At 26.8% G+C, this 23,148-nt stretch overlaps 1 protein-coding gene across 8 annotated transcripts in view; it reads right to left on the bottom strand.

Moving 5' to 3' along the window:
• The window catches only part of LOC142322131 (uncharacterized), a 391,713-nt gene that overhangs the window by 161,957 nt on the left and 206,608 nt on the right, over window positions 1-23,148 (bottom strand). For all 8 annotated transcript variants that reach the window (XR_012755782.1, XR_012755784.1, XR_012755783.1 and 5 more), the window contains one exon: window positions 1,703-1,801. Coding sequence is in view for 5 of the 8 variants with exons in the window: in XM_075360849.1 (XP_075216964.1) it covers window positions 1,703-1,801 (99 nt within the window). In the remaining 3 variants the exon portion in view is untranslated. The remainder of the gene's footprint in view (window positions 1-1,702; window positions 1,802-23,148) is intronic.

Below are 23,148 nucleotides of genomic sequence, written 5' to 3'. Positions count from 1 at the left end.
ACCTATATATATATATATATATATATATATATATATATATTTTCTTTAATAATACTTAAAATTCTGTATTAGAATGCATAATCAAGTACAGTTAATATACAACATGAATTGTTATCAGTTGTGAAGGTCATAAAGATGTATAAAAAGTATGATAAATTCCAATTTATTAATGATGAAATCAATTGTTAATGTGCAGACACCATATAATTTTTTAAAAAAATATGTAATTAAAGGGATAAAAATTCCAGTTCTCTATAAACTTTCCTAATTCTTTTAATAAAAAAGGGAGATAATTTCTACTACAATTTACAAATATTCGAGTAAAATTATTAATTTAGATCTATTGCTATCTTAATTTAAATAAAAAATAAAACTAAAGTAATAAATTTTAACTGGTTATAAAATTCTGATGAAGGTTCTCAAATAATGATTGGACCTAACATGATGATAAAGATATAAGAGGAATGCAGAGAGAATGCATGGCCTTAAAAAACAAAGTGAGAACCATACAATAGTATCTGACAAAGAGTAAGAGTACATTCTATTACTTTTAGCACAAAAAATGTGACTTTCTACAGCTAAAGAATGTATATAGTATGCTAGCACTCTATATAATAAAATAAATGGGAATGTATTATGGTTCAAATATCAACGTATTTAATTTTTTCAGTTTTTTTAAATTAATAAAAAATAAGGAAATATTATATATATATATATATTTTTAAATAAAAGACTAATATTATTATTAAAATAATGTCTGAAGTATTAAATTTTGCCAATACAAAATTTTAAGGATTACGGAAACCATGATAATACTTTCACCAGTTTGTCATCTCATTTTGTCTTATACAACATTGAGTAAACATGTAATTAAAACATAACAAAGGAAAAATAAATCAATCATTATTTACTATATCGGATAAAAATCTTACATTTAAATCTGAGATGTTAATTTAACCGAAAATTGGTTTGTTTCATAGACTTTAACCTATTTTTTCTAGGTTGGTCCTTAATTTCATTTGTGGATAGGATTTTTAGATCTATATTTTTGTTTTTTAAATCTTACATACAGAAATAATAAATTTAGTTATGAATTTTCGAGTAAAAATACTTTTAATGCTACAATGTCATCAAACTGTAATCAATACTGATGCAAAAAATAACAAATAAGAAAAAATAAAAGTAATAAACTATGACCAACAAAAATGCAAAACATCTTTAAATTTATGATGTAAAGAATGTAATTTTTTTATTTAAAAAATTGCTTATTATTAAGTAACAAGAAATAGGATCAAATAGTAATCTTAAAATAGAACCATTAGAGGAACTTTCTCTACCAAAAAAAGAACCACTGAAATTGAAACAATTGCTGAAGAATAGGGCTAGACACATTAAAAATTGGGTCACACTGAGAACATTTGTTTTTTGAAAACTGTTACCATACAGTAAAAATAAATGGTTTTCTGGTTGAAAATCTCGTCTTCTTACCAGATTTCACTGAGTAAAGAAGGTTATATGAAGGTGCAAAACCTGCATTGTATAAAAAGTATCTTTATTACTACTTTAAATATAATGTAACTTAAACATAAAATTCTCCATTAATATGAACTAAATACAAAAGTAATAAAAAAAGGGTACCATAAGACGAATTTAGTATAATCTAATAACTAAGATAAATAGTTAATGGAAAAATCCCACTCACCCTGAAGGTAATCGTGAAGACCGATCTCTAAGCACTTCATCATTCTGAATCATCCTTAAAGTTTCTTCATCTTTTTCTATAAAGCCACCCATTTCTATTCTGCAAAGAAAATAAAAACAAAATCAATAATAAAAACTATACTATCACGGTCACTTAACAATTAAAATCACATAAAACAAGTAATATTGACAAAAGGTTGTCAATAAAATTAAAAAAATTTCCAAAATATATATTCAGATTAACAATAAACCTGGGTATGAATAAACCCAGTAATTTTAATATTTAATAAATAAGTTTTCATGACAACTGAAAGAATACAAAAATTACTTACGTTATGAAAGCAATAAAAGAAGAAAAACAATATGATTTTTTATGACAGGATTCTCTAGTTTGGAAATAGATGCATAACGGGTTTCAAAATTCTAAACACTAATTTTAAAAAAAAATTTAAAACAGAATTTCATTTTTAAAGACATAAGCAAAGTAAACTTATTCACAAAAATGTTAAAACTATTCTTATATAAAAAAAACCATACAATTAACTTTTTAAAAATATTTGTTCACTTCAGATTTTAACAACTTCAATAATGAATTTTAAGCAATTCAGTTTATTTATTTTAAATCACCTATTTATATTAATTATTTATATTTTTATTTAAACTAAATAATTACTTCTTTAATGACTATTTCTACTAAACTAATACATATTTTAATTAATATAATTATTTTTTATACATAACATTATTTCACTTATACTAAACATTTTTGGAAATACTTTTTCAAAATTTCAAACTGATTTTTCCAGTAGCTGGATTATATTATTTTAAACAAATGTGTTATACTTTCAATAAATATTGTTTCAAACAATTTTGGTTTTTCAGTTTAAATAACTGGTGTACAATGTCTGGCACTTTATTTACCAAACTGCCAACCATCAATTAATTATTCCTCTTGCAATTAAAATGAATTCTTCAGTTCCTACTTCATGAACATTGATGCAGCTATTTAGGCGTTATAGAACATGTATAAACAAATATTTGTCACAAAAAAATTATCCTTCTCCTAGCAAATCAATTAAAAGGAGGTAAATTATTGGAAGAAAAAGTTTATTCAGGACAATATCATTTTACACAGGAGTTTCAGACCAACCAAAACTGAGATAGTAATGTTTAGTGAACTTTAATGACCGTAACATATTGGTGTCAGCATTCAAATCCAATTACGTTAACTTTATTCTTACTAATCTGCAACTACTTGTTGATAATGAATACCCAACCAAATAATACAGCTTGTTTATTTCATGAAATGTAGAGTATTCCTGATGATATCAGGTATTGTTGTAAAACAAGAAAAAGAAGAGCGATTTTAGACAACAGGGAGTTTGGTAATTTTGTCTCACAAGGAATAAAAGGTATAATTTATTAAAAAGTTAGAACACTTAAACATACAATAAATGCAAGCTGGATCAAAGTTATCATAAGTGCAATCACAATAAATAAATTTATTTACACTGTAATTATGCAATTTATTACACTGTACCTTTATGTAAATAGTTAATAAAATACTTGAGCATTTTTCTTTTTGAAATTTTTATGTTAATTATTAAATATAAATCAAAATTACGCAATCAGTTTGAGTTAAAAAAGAACATAATAAATATAAAAGGATATTGGAAATGAACTGAAACTGAATATTTTTTGGTGTTTTATGACAGCTCTACAGTATAAATGTTGTTTTTATTACAACTAATTATACGTAAAATCTTTCTCATTAAATTTAAAAATAAAGCAAGATGTTTTTATAGCAGAATAGATTACTAATAGAATATAATCATTTTATTGATTAATTTATGTTATAAATTTCTGTAATACTAATTAATCTGATTATTTTAATAACTGTTTTAGTTTTACAATAAAAAAAATAAAAAATCATAATCACATCTGGATATTTACAAATTTTGTAATTATCTTTAATTAAGAAAGCTTACTGCTGATTGTAATACAGCATTAATTGATAACATCATACATCCATAAATAATTAGAATACGCACTACAATTAATAGTTCCCTATAAAGTTAAAATAAATTTAAAATCTAATTTTACAACATGCTTTCAAAATAATGATACTTCTTCAAACGAACCTTTGAGAGCTAATATGCAACACCATCTTTAATGACATTATTGTTAATGGTGTTCATACTCTTTATCAAAGAAGACGCTACTATTTTTTTCTTCAACAGTTCTTTGGAAGAAGTTTAATTATTTTGAAAGTGATTAAGTATTACCTAATTGTACCTAATAAGTATTACCTAATATTTTATTTAATAATTTTAAAGTGTTATCGTGCTGTTTAACAAATCAAGATATCCAGTAGATCTACTTTGTAGGAGTTGTGCAATTTATTTAATTTTCACATTATTATTTGAAATGTCCAAAATATCAGATTTCCCCTTTCTTTTTTCATGAATTTTCTTAAAAAATGATGAAAATAATATATAATTTAATTTTCAAATCCTTGTTTTTTTATCAACAAATAGAAAAACTTCCTGAAGAAACTAACACTTGGTACCTTTTTCGTGTTTTACTTTGATTTTCAATAAAGTAAATAAGGTATTTTTAGAAATTTTGATGCATTTTATAGATTCTTCTTTAGATTATTAATATTTTTTTCTCTTTACACATGAAAATCATGTTGGGTTTCATTTAGTATAAGATTGAATTTGCTTTCTCTCTGGATTCAAATTGTGAAAATCTAAACTACATCAAGTGTTGATATAAATTTAATTTTTATTTAATTATTTTCTTTACATATACAACAATTAACTTGTAATATAAATGTTCAACAAGATTAAGGTGTAACAAAGTGACAAGACTATTACATATTGAGAGAAAGATGGCATCCTTAATTAAAATCTCCAAAAATTGTTTAAACAACATATGCAAAAACAATTTAAATATTAAATTTAACAAAATGAAGAAAAATATTATTATAATTAATCTTGTTATTTTTAAGTTTGGTCTTTCTAATTAGATATTTAAAAAATGAATTTTGCACCTGAAATAAAGCGAATATAGTATAAAGTGAATACATGGAACTGAATTCTTGAATGCATTAATAATGAATTTCCATTAATTTATGCTGTTTCTATAAATAAAAGAAAATTGTTGCAAAGAAAAAGAATACTGTTATTGAAAAAACAAAGAATATTAACTAAAAAAAACAACTGATATTTTTAAATACTGACTGATAAAGGTTATTCCTTGAAAATATTGCGTGTAATTAATAAAGCAAATTATTGCATTATGTTATATAAAATATCAATACTAATACTATTAACAAACTACTATGTACATCAATAATGGTTGTCATATTTAAATAATAAAATGTAAATACATCAAATGTAAAATTCATCAATGACAACAAGCTCATGCAATACTGAAAAGGAGTGGTAGAGGATTTATTATTTTAAATTCCCTATGAAGTATACTTCTTCATATAACCTATAAAAATTGTACTGGTATTTAACATGTTCCTTCACCATGTTTACAGACGTAAGCTTAAGAGAACAGCTATTTCAGTTGTGAATAATTTATTATGGTTTTTATTTATAATGGTTTTACTTTATGTGAAGTTGGTAAGACTGGGGCTGGGTTTGGTAAAACTGGATCTCACTGCTCACCATGATTATAAATACCAAGGGCTCGTTATTAGACTACATTAGTTGTGCTCAAAGTGAGGTTAGTTACCAGTTGAAAAATGTGCATTTACTGAGTGAAAATTATATAAAGACAAATTCAGATATTCATTGTTGACAAAAACTTTCTGAAAAGAAAGTACAAGTGGAATAATTCAATAATAGGCTAATTAAAAAAGTTTATGAAGGTAATATTGGTTAAGAAAAAAGTCCATCAGTGTTCAGTTTTAACAGGGAATGTGAATGCTAATCAAGTAATAATTATGAAATTCTGTCAATAATTCTTTGAGGAAATTACATTCTCAATAGAAGATGTTAATAATTCTTTAGTATATTGCTGCGCGAGGAAAATGCTAAAATTTTACACACATCAAATAGATGTTGTTTTCCACAATCTATTGCAAACTATACAAAAACGGTTGATGGCTTACATTCAAGACAAAACTGACAATTTATTTCTAATGTTTTTTTTCAAGGATAGAAAAAACTATTCTACTTCACATGCATATGTCAATAGTCTCAGAACTAGCTGACTGAAATAATGAAGAAATCTATCATCTTATTATTCTGCTATACCCTAAAAAATAAATAAATAGTGTAAAATTTTGTAACGAAGAATAATGATACTCCTGTTTCTTAAGTCACTGCATTACTGGAAGAGGCTGAATCATGAATCAGGTTCCAGTACGGCAATGGGAATTATCAAAATAATTGCTTTAATGTAGAGATGCTACAAGATTGTTTTGGAGGAAAATTACTTCTACAGGACTGCAGCCAACAAGATCCCATATTCTAACCACACATGTGGATAGGATTAGAAGTGGAGTAGTCAGATCTAGAATGTTATGTTGGAACTGGTTAGTTCAGACTTATTTTTCTTGGGACTACTTAAAACATACTACTTATTGTCTATAGAAATAGTCCACCACAAAATGGGTCGTTGAAGAACATTATCAAAACCGTTTAGGAAGTAGATGAGGGAAAGCTATGAAAAGCAGTGAGGAATATGGTACAAGATATTGATAAATCATTGAAATAGATATAGTTTCTAAACTTTGCTGCAAACAAGTATGTCTTATAATAACTAAGTATTTATAATCTTTAACTGTGTGGATTAACAATAGACCCTCTTTAAAGTTGAATACCCCAAACCAACAATTAATAATCAACTAGGAATGCAATTCAAGAAAACCATAATTACACTAAATGTGAGAAGTATTTTAGCTAGGCAATATAATTCATAAAATTATAACTAATATTATAGATTAAGTGCTATAAAAGTATGTTAAAAATAAATAATTAGCAAACGAGCAACTAAAATACCTGAAATCAACAGATGTTAAATTATATGCTACTGAACAATAGCAATATTCTTCTCTATGAAACTGACCATTTCATACTCTTAATAGCATTTGTTTTGATAAATACACCTTTTTTTTAAAGATTCAACAAATAACACAAAGTTTTTATTATAAAACATAATAAAACTTTATTCTTTAATACAATTTTTGAAACAAAAAAAAATTGTTCATTATTTTTATCAATAATAAACAATGAACTAATTTAAAATTAAAATGCTGATGTGGAATTTATTATATGCAGATATCTTTTATATAAGATTCATGGGAGATGAAACAAGATACACCACTGTGATCGATAACAAAGACAAAAGAGCATTGTTTTGAAAGAAGAATAGGGTCATGATGTTGAAAGAATTCAATGTGTTTTAAAGAGCTACTATTTTTAAATAAATCCTGTACCTGTTAGTAATCTCACTTCTTAAGAATACAATATGGTACAAGTTGTGTATGATAAGTAGTAGTAGCAAAATGTTCTGACCGATTATAATGTTAGTTATTAACAATAGGATAACAGTCAATTGTTTCTTAATTAAAGTAATTTACTTACATTATATTTTTAGAACAGAAAATCTATTTTTTTCATTTAAATAATAAATCATATGATATTATGTACGTAAAACACTCATTTTCATAACTCAACTATATTTTTTTTACAATATAAAAATATTTTAGTTGTTTTTCCATCATTGTAATCAATTTTTAGAATATTTGCATATACATACAATATTTTAAATATTCAGATGTAGAGAAATAGAAGAGCATTAGCATAAATAAAATTTTAAACACTATGTTTTAGGTTTTTTGTTCATTAAAACCAATTAGATAATTTTTTGAAAAAGAAAATACCTATGGATTTATTTTATTAATAGAATGACAAAAAAATTTTGTTGATTTATTATTGCAATAAATTATTTATTATTAGTATATAATCCATTCTGGGAACTTAATTCAAAATTAAACAAAAAAAATTATCATATAACATCTCATATATAAACTTTTTCTATCCTGAATTTGTTATAATCTGAACCACGGTAATATTGTCAAACATTAGAAACAATTCTAAAATAAAGAAATATAAAGAACATTTATTTAAATTGTAAAGTGATTTATTTATCTGGATCACAAATTTCTACAATAATTAACCTATTGATGAAAAATATTTCTCAAAATTTACAATATGAATTCATCCTAATTAAAGCAGAATAATGTAAAATAATTTTTGTTATTAAATGTAGATAAATCATATATATTTGTTAAATATAAAGTTATATCTAATCTCAAATTCTTGATGGCTAAACTAAAAAAGATTTTCATATTACTCAAAAATTAATGAATATTATTATAATCCTTCAGATTAAAATTCCAAGTAAGATCTACAAGTAGTGGCAATGAAAATGATATAATTTTTTTAACCATCACAAATATAATAGCAGTCTTTATATTAAAGACCAGCATCCTATTTAATAATATGCTGAAGTATGCTAAAGTTCAAGTACCAAACATGTAGGACCATCCAAACAAAAATACTTCTTCACTCAGAGATCTCAGTAAATATTTTTGGTTAAGTCCTTACTAACAATTAAAAACGTATTCAATACCAAGCTTTCAAGATTCCGCATGGGTGCATGGGTTTAGTAAAGTAATGACCTTGAATTTTATGTAAGGTATGTGGATTCTTAGTAGAACTAAAATATATTACACATTTCATCGTTTTAAAATAATTACGTACATATTTAATACTTTCTGTCGTATTTAAAATGCTGTTATGAATGAATTATAAAAAGTTTTTATCATAATCTAAATACTTATAACAATAAAGATTACAATTAAATTAACAGAAGTTTTATAAAAGTAATTTATATTTGTTAATAAATTAAAAATTTGTTACACATTACGTGCATTCGCTGATTGTGATATTCATTCTAATCCTAATAATGAATCATAAAAGTTCTTACTATAACAGTTTACATTTGAGATAAGATAAAAGTAATTTGGTCTTTGCTGGTGTTTCAAACAGTATAAACATTTATGTTAGAATTTATATATTATACTCTAAATTTACAGGATTACCAACTGTGTTTTAATTAATATAACATAAAAAAAAATTTTAAACAAAACAATTAAATTTAATTATATCTACAGATTTACTTGTAAAATTTTGATGTAATTAAATATTAACTGCATAAATAATAAGGAAAAAATAAATTTACTATTTAAAAAAAGAAAATTAATAATTTAATAAAAGTTATGTAATTATTTTAATTCTTTAAAAAGAACTTATAGCGTTATAATTTATAAAATTACAAAGAAAATTCAAGGTTACCTCAGATTTCCTTCATTACTAAACAATTTTTAACCATCACAGAAATTATACTGTTTAATCCAAATAAACTGTGGTCTTCATCGTAGATATCCTTAAATAAATGTTGAATTGTTATTCATAATATATATGTTAATACTTTTTTGTAGTACTGTTTTTCACAACAAACTATTCACAGTATTTTTTTGCGTTATTCATTCTATCCTAAATTACAGTACAATACTATGAACATGTGCAATATATATTAGATAACCCTAAAGGATAGCTAGCTTAAACATTGAATAATATATATAGAGTTTTGAAATACTCATACATCAAAATAATAATGGAGAAATAATACATATCAAAGTCATCAAACTCTTTGTTTACAAAAGTTATATTGAAAAACTGTTTATAAATGTCTATTTCTGAACATAAAACATTTAAATTTTATTTAAAATTTATCAAGGCCTGGAGAGGATTTGAATTTTCCTCTGGATGATGTTATTTTTCTCATACACATGCATTTGGAGGAAGATCACCCATGCTCTTTCCTTATCCTCATCCCTTCTTTCCCATTTTGTTTGTCTGACCCTACTATGTTCTATGAGCTAAAAATGTTAAAGCCTTTACAGGCTTTAACAAAGCAGGAAAGAATTCCTGCTTTGTAATACTTATAATTTTATAAAAATAAATGACAACCGATTATTGTGTTAGTATGATAAAACAACGATATTCAAAATGAAAGGAGAATTTTAAGTCAAATGTGTTCTTGATGTTAGCTGGTGGAAAAGATGCTGTGGACCAATCAAAGAGTTTATTTCCCATCTATGATGGCACAATAGGCCTAATGGCTGATGTGCCTATCAGATGAAGTCGTGCCTCTTGATCCCTCTAAAATACAAATTCAATGCAAGTATACTACCACAATAGATATTTTGCCATAATTACTTTCAAAAAATATTCTGATGTTATACTGAGAATCTGTTTTTGGAGAGAAGTACACAGGAATGTAATCGATACACAATGATACTCTCTCAGTAAGTCTAAAATTATTAAATCATAAATGTAATGTAGTTTAGCTTGATGTTATCAGAACTATGAGTAAAAAAAGGAATACTTGATTACAAAAGACATTAATGCAGCTCTCAGATTATCTTGGTAACCGAGAAGCAGAGAACAAAATTTTTAAGGCCTACTTTGAGCATGCAAAACTCTTGAAGATTATAGTTGCTCAAAATATACATTACTTTCTAAAATGCTAACAGCATAAAACAGTAACAATAAACATAATACTAAGATACTTGTTATTTTCATCCACTAGTAGGATATACTGTTCTCTTTAGATTCTTATCATTCTGCTAATCTTGAAATATTTCTAGAAATATTCTGAACTTTTTATTTGGTAAAGTCTCAGTTAAAACAAAACGTCTACCTTTTCATCGGGCTACTTTTAAATGTTGCCAATGGTTGCAGTATAAAGTGCAATCCACTAATGCCACTCATAAATTCCTATTATCTATACAATCTAGTAAATAAGGAAAAATGGCACTGTAAATTTGGGTTAATATGAATCACTGAAGTTTAGCAAGGATGGAGCAGTTTTCTTCAAGATTTAAAGCATACTGTTGGAATATAGTATCTAATAGTGAATCAAATGAATCTACCATCAAAAACAGTTTACTAAACTTCCAAACCTCCCCAGTTTGGGAATAAAAAATTCTTAATAAAATTCAGTTAGTAAAGATGTGATAAAAATTTCATGAAAGCTGATCTATATATTAACATGCCAACTAAATCACATTACCAGCCAGTTGAGCAATAAAACCTAGTCAGTCATTCAAGGATTTAGATAATTTTAAGAACAATAATTTAATAGAAATCATTAAGAAAATCTTCTTAATGATTGTTCATGATGAGATCTTAATGATAGAGATATTTTTTATCTTCTTTTCAATAAATTTTTTATTACTGACGTACATTTACTTATTAAATATTTTAAAATTTTATTTTATGCTGATATGAACCTCTAAAAACTGAAAAATTATTGCTGGTATTTAATTTTGATTAATCTAAAAGTTTTCAAATAAATTAAAACAGGATTACAAATACAGCAGCCTACAGAAATCTTTTGAATAAACACATATGACAAATATCAAGAATGTCTCAATTCTTTTAAAAACCAAGTACAGAAAAATAGAAAAATTAATAGAGTTTAATACCTCAGGTATGTAATGACTAAGAAATCAGGCAAACAAAATGGAACTGACCTATTGTCTAACACAAAACATATTCAACAAAAAATTTATCTATATTCATCAGTCTTGACTGTTCTTTCAAAAGAACAAGGACTTGAAAGGCCTTTTTCTTTCAAAAGAAAGTAAAAAGATTTTTAAGGAAAATATTTGCTCCTACAAAGGATGACACTTAATATTATATGTGTATATGAACTCTGCCCCCACAAAATGTTATACCAGAAATTTAAAGACTAACAAAAATAGTTCAATAACAGAAATAGACTGGCTTTTATAGGCCATGTTTTAAGGACGAGTGATAATAGAATTACTAAGAAAATCTTCTTTTATCTAGAAAGAAAAAGTTAAATCCTATATTATAAGTTGGGAAGGTTAATAAGGCAGGTATAAAATTCCAAACTTAAAAAAATCAGGAATTAGTCAACAAAACATTAAAAAAAAATTTTGGAAAGAAGAGTTTTGTACAAAAAAAAACCAAAAGAAGAATTCAGGAGAAAGACCAGTAAGACATTTAAAAAGTACACGCAGGAAAGGAAGCAGATGGATGCAAGAAGTGTAAGTGTGATGTGCATTGAAATGTAGGTTTATATTTTTTAGTTGAGAAAAATAGAAATCATCTTTGTTCCTGACCAACTACTCAAACATACTCTGGTTGTTTACTTCTCCAAAAATTGATGAAGAATGTAGGTCAGGTTGTGTACTAACAGAATGGAGCAGCACTAAATTTTACCTCAAAGGGTTAGAAATGTGCTAAACAAATAGTCTCTAAATTGGTAAATTGTCTCCAGTTCACCTGTTTTCTATCCATCACAAAGTTCAAATTGTTTTTTGATTATAGCTGTGTTATTTATGAATTCAAATGACTATTATGCAGTATTTAAAAATAATTAAGTAGACTACAGTAAACGTAAATTAATGATGTAAGTCTTAACAACTTATCTGGGTCTTTTCTAGCTTTTACTCTAAATCAAGATTCTTCAGAGGCTGCTGGAAGCATAAAATGATGTCAAGATCAGCAACAGTGAATTTTGGATTAGATTTTGAAAGATATTTGTAAACAATGATAACTTCAAAGAAGGGGTCCACTATTACTACAACTTACACCCACTCACCCACACTACTCTTAAATTGTTTTATAATCTTGTGTTTATTTAGAATGTGTTTTTATGTGTTTATATATTTTAAATTGCTTAAGTGAATCCAGTTTTGCCCTTCAGTATAAGTAAATATATAAAACACTCATGTGTGATGTTGATATCCACAGAATATGTGACTAATATCATTGAGGAGATTTACGAAAGCAAATTCAACTGGAATGAAATGATTATGTGTGTCCTTTTTCATTTGTCTTGTTTTTTCACACACAGCACTTATCACAATCTCAGAACAGTCAATTTTTTAAGCCCAAAAAATTCAATTGTTTGACTGTTAATTTTGTGGAACAATGGTTTTTTTATGAAGTAGTTCTTACACAAGACACACACACATTACTAACATGAAAATTTTACACAAACACTAAAGGACAAAACTGAGTGAGCTGAAATACATGAACAAATAAAAACAATATTCTACATATGTGTTTAAATCATACACCCTTGTAAAAAATCACAGCAAAGCTCAACTAAAAAAAGAATGCCCCATCCAACACATAGAACAACTTAGAATTCATAGTGACAGTTTCTAAAGAAAGTTGACTTGAACAGAAAGATAAATTATACTCACATTTTTTTAAATGATTTTCACCTTAAATTAAAATATTCATAGATTGATTTAAAAAATTGTTTTTTCCTTTTTTAAATTTTTTACCAAAATTCAAACTATTTAATTTGAAATAAAATAAATTCTCTACTCAGTAATAGTGATATCTTCAGTGTATATTTTCACAATAGAAAAATCATATACAAATAGAGAATAAGATACTATCTACATTACCTGTTTCTGAATAGTATTAATAAAACACATAGCTTACCAATAATTACAATCATCATCTTCAAAGAATTCTCTATGGGGAAAAAAAGGATATTCTTGTTTAGTGACCTGAAATTTAGAGCAACTTGTCTCTGAAAACTTTTAGAAGTTTCTTTATGCTTCAGAACTTGTACATAACACAGAATTTGTTAGACACAGAATTTTTTTTGTTTTCGACTGAAGGCCAAAATAATCAGTGGGCTTTCACAGGTTATTAAATGTAGTTTTATTGTTAAAATAAACAGAAATCCACCAATAGATTCTAAAAAAATAATACAAGGCAAGTAAATAGTTTTCTTTGATATTGGAACAATTAATGCCTTAAGATTAAAAACTAACCCAAAAACTTTCACTAATATCTAGAATTACCTGAAAAGACGCAGACGGAAAGATATTTTATTTTTTACTAAAAACACATACATAATTTTTATTATCGTCATATTATATATTTGTTTTAGGAAATATGATTGTCAAACCTAAACTTGCACTGGATAACAAGGCAATTTTCATGTTTTTGTTAATACTTTAATATGTAATAGTATGATATGATGTGTGTAAGACTAACAAAACGTTAATGTGGGTAATTTTCATTTCTTTATGATAGCCAAAAAATGTAAGAAATAATATTCCTATGACAAATGTATGGTGAAATGATAATAAAAATTATATACGTGTTTTTAGAAAAAAATAAAATAATTATTCCTGACTGACATTTAAACAATATTCTACAACAAATAAACACAGACACTTCTCTTCTATATTCGCCCCATTTATGAGGAATATCTCTAAAGTAAAGAGAGCTGGGACTTAATCCTAAAATTTTAATCATAATTATATTCCTCTTGAAGATGGCAGAATAGCCAAAAGCGCTCGAGGAAATTAAATTGGAATATGGTAAGCTGTTTTTTAAAATTATATATAATGTCTGTAAGTTGTTGCACTGTAGTATCTTTGATTATGTGTTTGTTATTATATTATAAAATTAATAGGAAAATTGATGTTGCTGCTGACTGTGAGATACGTGGAGTCATATGTTTTTTAAACCATCAAAATGTTAAGCTGGCTAATATTCAAAGGCAGTTGGCTGCTGTCTGTGGTGATAATGTAATGAATGAAAGAAACATCCAAAAATGATATGAAAGGTTTAGAAATAACAAAATTAATGTGCATGATAACGAATGTTAGGGGAGGCCCTTAATAATCACAGAGGACTTGTTGAAACGCGTTGATGATGAAATCAGAAAGGATTGTCGCTCTACGATTTCCGACCTGGCCCTTCTTTTTACTGATATCTTAAGAGCTGTTATTGGTCGCATTATTCATGACCATTTAGGCTTTAGAAAGATTTGTGTATGTTGGGTGCCCTACATCTTAACGGAATGTCACAAAAAAATTTGAATGGGATCTGCTTTGGAATTTTTTATGTGCTACACAGAAAAAGGTGATGAGTTCCTTAATTCAATTGTTACTAGCAATGAAACATTGATTTCATATTACACGCCAGAGAGAAAACGGCAGTCAAATGAATGGCATCATCCTCAATCACCAATCAGACCAACAAAGGTCAAGCCACAGCCATTTGGGTAGAAACTGATTGCCACAGTCTTTTGGGAATGGTTTGGCATACTGCTGATTGATTTCATGCCACGTGGAACAACTATAATTGTATAAGCCTAGTGCGCAAAACTCTATGTAAGTTACGGCATGCCATTCAAAATCAGAGATGCGGGTGGCTGACTGATGGTGTCCTGCTGCATGATAATGCATGTCCACAAGTTGTGGGTCTGATAAGTGATTTACTGAGAACATTTGGATGGAAAATTTACGATCACTCACCATATAGTCTGGACTTAGTTCCTTCTAGCTACAATTTGTTTGGGAAATTGAAAGAATTTTTGAGTGGTAGCAATTCACGGGTGATGATGAACTTAAAAATGCTGTTAATCAGTGACTAAATGGACTGGCGGCAGAAGAATACAACTAGGGTATATTGAAGCTGGTGTATTGCTACGATAACGTCTTAATTCATGTGGCGATTATATAGAGAAGTAGTGTAAGGTATGCAGTTTAATAGAAATAAAAAATATTTATAAAGTTTTCAGAATAAATTTTTTTACAATGAAACACCTTTACTTCAGAAGTAACCTCTCATACATCCTAATAACTCTTTCTTTACAGACTGAAGACAAAATAAAGTCAAAGATTTAAAACCACTACTATACCATTCTGATACTAAATAATATAATGAAATCCAAAATTTCTGATTTTAAGGCAGATAATATAATTCTGTTCCCAAGGAGCCTTCTTTGAATAGAAAGATGACTTTGAATACAAAGATGATATTTACATAATGTAATTTCATGATTGTCACTAATATTTATTTTGAGTAAAACAACACATACCTTAAGTTAAATGTATATCAGATACAAAAAAATATCAACTAAAAGGGTTATAAAATATTTTTTTTTTAGGATTTGAATACACAATTTCTTCACATAATATAACAGAATTATCTTAAAAACTATAATGTTCATTTTTCTAGCATAAATGTTACTTATTTCTTTGAATTTTATATTTTACTTAGTCTCACCATACACATAACATTTTTATGTACAAATAACAGAGACATAAAAGGTTTTTAACAAAGTGAAATAAGTTTAGATTTGAAACAAATGTACATTAATGTACACCATATGAATGATAAATCTAATCCAAACAAAAAAAGTTTTATGATTTATGAATCATAAAAAGGTGATAAAAATATTTATTCTAATGAAACTTTATGATGCTTTTTAAATTTAGGGCTTAATTAAAATTAATTGCAACTGTAGATGGTTATTAAATACTGCTTCACTCAAAGCTCTTTTTCTATAGTAAGCATAACATAACTTTTGTTCACCAAATTTGAAATTCTTGGCATGTTACTGGAACATTAAGAACAACTTGAGATAAAAAAGAAACTAAGAGATAAAAAAAGAAACTAAGCAAATCTTCTATGATATTGCTCATACTGTAGAAAGAGTGTCAACAAAATTTGTATGAAAATAAAAGACAATTTTTTTTTTAGAGATAACATGCATTGAGTAAAGAATATTTATTCTAAAATAAAGGAAAACTGAATGGGTACTGCCACAGGCAAAAACTAAATCTAAAAATTGTTTATAGAATGTATAAATTATAAATTAGTTTAAACACAAATAAAAAAAGACTATTAAAAATTTCATGATTTTATAAACACAGAAAACATTTTACATTATATTTTGCCCTATCAAACCGATATTTATACGTATAACTAAAAATGGATTATTTAATACAGAATGTACCCAAGAAGAAACAAAGTAATTTTCAGGACACGTTCTACTGGTGATAATAATGAAAAACAGTTATATAAAATAGCTCTGGAAATACTTTGTTTTCAAGTTATGGCTAGCAAAAGATTTCACATGAATTTCAGCTCTTCTAATAAAAAGAAGCCCTACTGTAATTTTCGAACTTAGCAACAAAACTGGTAGAGAATTTAATGGTGAGAAAATTAATGTACATACAGTCAATAAAAATTAAATAATACCTTAAATTTTTTTTTCTATTGAAGCAAAACAGATAAAAAATAAAAATAAAATCGTATTATTCCGTACCTAATAAACATTATTCTTAATATAGCAAAATAAAATATATGAAATGATAAATGGTAAGTGAATAACAAACCTAAGTTACAGTAATTATTTAAAATTTCCTTCTTCACAAATGTACACAGTACTCTGACCAATGTAAAATTGTTTTCATGTGGCCCCAAATGAAGTAATCTAGTGACGTTAAGTCAGGTGATCGTGGCGGCCAATAGATCGGTCCAACATGTCTAATCTATTCTAGTTACTAAAAAAAACGTGGTGTTGAACCATCAAGCTCAAAAATCATTTGCAATCTAGTTTGTAAAGGTATACCCTTTAAAAGAGCCAGCAAATTATTTTTCAAGAAATGAACATAGCATCTCCCATAAGGTTTTGACTGAAAACAAGTGGTCCCAGAATTTTGTCATAAATAATGCCACACCAAACATTAATGTGACATCTATGTTAGAAACTAGTTTCCATAGTATTGTCTAGAAGCTAATGACACAAATTCAACTGCGGGGGTAATTTGTTGGCCACAAATTTTGAACGTTCTGCAAGCAGAAAGAACGAAGATTTACTTTCTGTAGGGTGTCACACTATTTTTTTTAGAAACCAATGCAACATGAATTTCACCTTATACTAGTGCCTGGGCTACGCTGAATCACATGATGTTCATCATTAACATGATGATTTACTTGGCATTAAACAGAAAATGAACACATTGGAAATGACCCTCTCATTCCTAGATGCGGATAAACCGAAGAAAAGATTTTCATATTTGGAATCCGCGTTCCAGGAAATCTCACCTGATGTTCATGTCTACCAACTTCAGAATCTCCATTACAAAATCCATAAACAAAAATTATATTGGCATATTTCTTTAGAAAATTGGAACAACATTTTTACACTACAATATGATAACATTACACTTCCTTTATTAATATAATAATTCATGACAACAGATTCAAACAAAATACACAATTTTCATTATTTACCAGCCGTTAGTATTTCCAACCTACACAATAAATTTTTTTTAAATATTTCTAGAGTAACATACATTTTAATTATTTTTTTAAAATTATTATTTAATTTTACCTGTGTAAATTATTGAATATACACTGCTAAAATATTGTTTTATAAATTTTGTATTTCTTTTAAAAATTTTTTCAATAATGTTTTTGTTTTTAAAAAGAATGTTTAGTAGGTACAGAAACAATAATATTATTTTCTATCTATTATTAATAAGTTTTGCTTCAATAAAGAACTGGTTTTTAAAAGTTTTAATTAACTTTTTATTGGTTGTATTTACATTAATTTCTCAGTATTAAATTCACTGTAAATTTTATAACTAAATCTTCTGAATTTATTAGTCATCTGACAAAGCTATTGTACTACAAACCTAAAAAAAAATTGTTTTTTGACACTGAATTTTGTGTTTTACCTTGTATATCTTAAAACTTACTGGAGTTACAGTTCTGGGACCTGTTTTATCATACTTCCCAGCTCAAATTACATAAGAAATCACCAACTTTACTCCTTGATTTGGGTTCCAAAAATTACAGTAGGGCTTCTTTTTATTAGAAATGCTGAAATCTGCACGAAATCTTTCGCTAGCCATGACTCGAAAAAAAGTTTCCAGACCTATGTTTGAACCTTTATGAACCTTTTTCATTATTTCACCAGTAGAACATGTCCTGAAAGTTTCTCCATTTCTTCGTGGGATACCCTGTACAAAAATATTTGACTACTTCTTTCACTCCCTGATGATTAGCAAAATGAATGTTTGAAGATGCTCCTTAAACTTTCCAAATAAGTAAAACTCATTAAGATCAAAGTCAGAGCTGTAAATGGAGTCTTGTCTTCTTACCAGCATTAATTCAATGATAAGCATACGTTGGATTTTGTATGAAAGTCTGGTTGGAGGCTTGTTTTTAAATATATGATTATTTTCCTTTTAAAAATCAGCTGACATTGTTTCTTGCTCTAAAAGATCAATAAGAATAACAACTGTGTATAATATTATGGTTTGTTGTTGATGAGACTGATCTGTTGATACATGCATCGCCGAATACAGATTACTGGAATTTACTGAACATTTACATCACCGAGATATATTCCTGATGTCTACATCATCCGGTCAATATATTTGGTAAATTTTCATAACATCTTATTTTTTTGTTTCATAAAACACTAATTAGAGAATGCACTTGTTCTTGCACATAACTGACAAAGATGGTGTTCTTGGACTTTAATACATTATCATTCTAAACTGGAAATTTGCATTAGTTATTTGATCTGGAATCATATAGTCCTATACCGCTTAGCCAAGAAGACTCAAGTAGTATTTTTAGTAACTAATTTGAAATGTACATTATGTTTTGAATACTCTCATGTGTAAGTTGTTTGTTACAAAACAATATAAAGTAGAAGATGCATAACTTAATATGTACAATAATTTCAATCTAATTTGTAAAGTTCTTACCTTAAAGGATGACCACATTAAACATTTTATTAAACACCTTTTCCAAAAATCAGAAAATATGTGAATTGAATAGGTTTTGAAAGGTATTTATGACTGGCCAACATACACAGTTTTGTAAATATCAATCAAGTTAAGTCAAAGTAAAGTGTCAACATAAAAAAAAAAATAATAAATAAAAAATAAAAATATGCAACAAACTTGCAAAAATTTCGAATTATGACAAAAAGAGAATAAATCTGAAAATTATATTTAACTTAATACAAATAACAAGCAAAATTATACACTCCATTTGTTCCTTTTTACAGTGTGACATCAAAACTAAATTAAAAATTGAATGATATTCAGATGTCATGACATTACAAACTAAAAGTCCGGTATTTAATTAATTATTTAAAAAATGATGACTGTTAACTTCAATTCCTTTAAATATTTCACATATATTTCATTTTTAAATTGTTCCTCATAGTAAGAAAATTTATTTCTTGGATCAAATAATTTTCAGTAATACACAACTAAACAAAGCTATTTAGGAAAAAAAATGGTTTGGTTCCATTATTTCAAAAATAAAAAGAGAGTTTTCCATAATGAAAGAATAATTTTAATTAAAAAAAGAAAAACCCAAATAATTTTTTCAAGTTTCATAAGCTTGTTCTTCTCTCTGACAAAATATAATCTATTTAAAAGAATCAAATAAAATCAAGAGAAATTTAACATTGGAAAAATTAAAACAAATGAATAATATGAATATCTGAAGAAAATCTTTACCTTTATTTGCAAGAAAAAAATAATCCATAAAGCATATCAAATAAAATTTCACTTACAACTGGTTTAATGTCTGATTAGGTAGTTTCAAAATAGTGGTAAGTTTATTAGGAAACTGACCTAATGAAACTAATTAGTACAGGGTGTCACTGAAAAACTCCTATGCTTAGCTGATACTTTAATATCTTATGAGGTTGAGAGGTATGGTGTTATTGATCATTATGAACAACTTCCTGGAACAGTGCACAACCATAGTTGTGTTATGTATATAGAAATTTCTGGCATTCCTGCAAACAGCTTTAAAAAATGAGTCAATCTGAATGCATCAAGGTTTGCATGAACTCTGGGAAATCAGTCATCAAGGAGTTGGAATGTTACATCGAATAGTTAGGGACCAATCTTTATGTGCAACATTTTGAGATATACTTTTGTATTCTAAGGGTAGTCTGATATTAACCAAAGTTGACAAACACCAGGAATAACCACATACCAGTGCATCTCCTGAAAATATCATGAAAATGAAACATATTGCTAATGAAGAACACTTTGAACTATTCATCACACACCCTTACAAAATACAACATTTTTGAGATCAGTAAAACGAGTAGGTTGATATCCCAGATATCATGTCAATATCTCAGACAATTTGAACATTCTTCACAACAAAAAATTTAACCATAAGTATTTTTACAGATTAGAAGTGGCACAACTAATCAAGTGCTATGAGATTCATGACACCACATGTGACAACCCAACCAACATCTTCAAGATCATCCATATCATCATCGTAGGCTATTCACTTTCTGTGATAAACCCAGTTTTTGAAACCGAATATATGATCTTGAACAATAGGTAAAGTTTAAAAAAATGTACCACTACAACTAAGTTAACACTGCATGAGAAAAAAGTTAACTTAAGAATTCCAGATGCCCCAAAAATGGTTACAAGTGGTTACAAATGGGTTGCATGCATCTATCATGGCTATTCATATACTGTACATAAGATTAATTTTTTTTTTCTGCTAAGATCATAATAATTTTTATATTGAATACAATTATTTCTTAACTTATTGAATACCTTTCTTAACTTCATCAATTTAGTTATGACTAAGCTAAGAAAGTTAGATAATTGTTCTCAATGCAAAAACTCTACAGTAAGCATTATTTATTATTAATAAGTATAACAATTCTTTTATTTTTACTAATTAGACTTAATATGGACTTTAATATTTACTTTTGCACAGTTTGTAGAATTTTCAATTATCATTAAATCTAATCTACTAGTTCTTTTCTTATTTTATCATCCATCTAATTATATTTAATAACATCTACTTTTCAATGGTTAAAGTAAAAGAAGGACAAGTCCACAAATATGAGAAAATTGTATATTTATAGCAAAAGTAGAAATATTATAAGCAATTATTAAATATTTTTATGAATAGAAAAACTTTTATGTTCGTTGAAAAGAGTGGCTGCAGGCTACAGAAAAATTAGTATAGCTATCTACATAATCAGAAAAGAATCAAAGAAGTAAAGGTGTACTATTACTCCTGGAAAAAATAGAAAACAGTAGATTAGTGGAAAAATTTTGTAGATGATTTTGATTTGAGTGTGATTAGAACTGTTCACTTTTTATAAGATGAAGAAAGAAAGAAAGATGTTCCAACTACAAACAAATTATTAATTAGCCCAATTAAAAAAGGCAAACTTTAAAGATGATACAGGTAGATAAAAACTTTATTGAAAACTAGTTTCCATTTAAGAAATATAAAATTAAAAGGAAGATTTTCTTGGTAAACAAACATGATAGCAAAGATAGGAAAAGATATATTACTGGTTAGGAAAAATATCTTTCTGAACCAAAGTATCCTGTTATTTACTTATATGAAACATGGATTCATGGTGGATAGACCAAGCACGTGCTGGCGAGATTCTTCTAAACCTGATATGTTAAAGAATGACAACTGGTAGTGATCATGCTGGCAGTGAGAATGGATTTGTTCCAGACGATCTGGTTGTATAATTAAAAATCTAAAAAAGCAGATTACCATGATGAAATTAATTTTGGAAATTCCTTAAATGGGTTCCAAAAAAGTTTTGCCTAATATTTAAAAAAACTGTATTATTATCATGGATAATGCACAGTACCATTCGGTTTGAACTGACAAACTATCAATCACAGCTCTTAGAAAAAGTAAAACACAAGACTGGTTATCAAAAAATAACATTCACTATTATCCTGACATGACAAGAACAGCTTACGTCAAATTACTCAACATTTATCTTGTTCGAGGTAGTCTTTGATGAATTTTTACAAAAGGAAGGGCATTATGTGGTGATGCTGCCACCTTATCACTGCTAGCTGAACCCAATAGAATATATCTCGGATTTATTGCAAAGTCCTTCTGCTAAAAAAAAAAGAGTAGAATAAAATACAAAAAAAGAAATTATAAAAATAAAGATTAAATACTTCAAAGAAATAATTTAACACTGGAGATAAACTGTAAAACATGGAAAGAAGCTGGAAAAGAAAGAATGATTTTATCTAATGGAAGAAGAGGTTCAATATTTACTTTTGCACAGTTTGTAGAATTTTCAATTATCATTAAATCTAATCTACTAGTTCTTTTCTTATTTTATCATCCATCTAATTATATTTAATAACATCTACTTTTCAATGGTTAAAGTAAAAGAAGGACAAGTCCACAAATATGAGAAAATTGTATATTTATAGCAAAAGTAGAAATATTATAAGCAATTATTAAATATTTTTATGAATAGAAAAACTTTTATGTTCGTTGAAAAGAGTGGCTGCAGGCTACAGAAAAATTAGTATAGCTATCTACATAATCAGAAAAGAATCAAAGAAGTAAAGGTGTACTATTACTCCTGGAAAAAATAGAAAACAGTAGATTAGTGGAAAAATTTTGTAGATGATTTTGATTTGAGTGTGATTACATTCACTATTATCCTGACATGACAAGAACAGCTTACGTCAAATTACTCAACATTTAT

The sequence above is a fragment of the Lycorma delicatula genome, chromosome 3 (assembly GCF_047948215.1).
Source record: "Lycorma delicatula isolate Av1 chromosome 3, ASM4794821v1, whole genome shotgun sequence".
In the NCBI taxonomy this organism is placed as follows: domain Eukaryota; kingdom Metazoa; phylum Arthropoda; class Insecta; order Hemiptera; family Fulgoridae; genus Lycorma; species Lycorma delicatula.
This window is presented reverse-complemented; position numbering and strand designations above follow the sequence as displayed.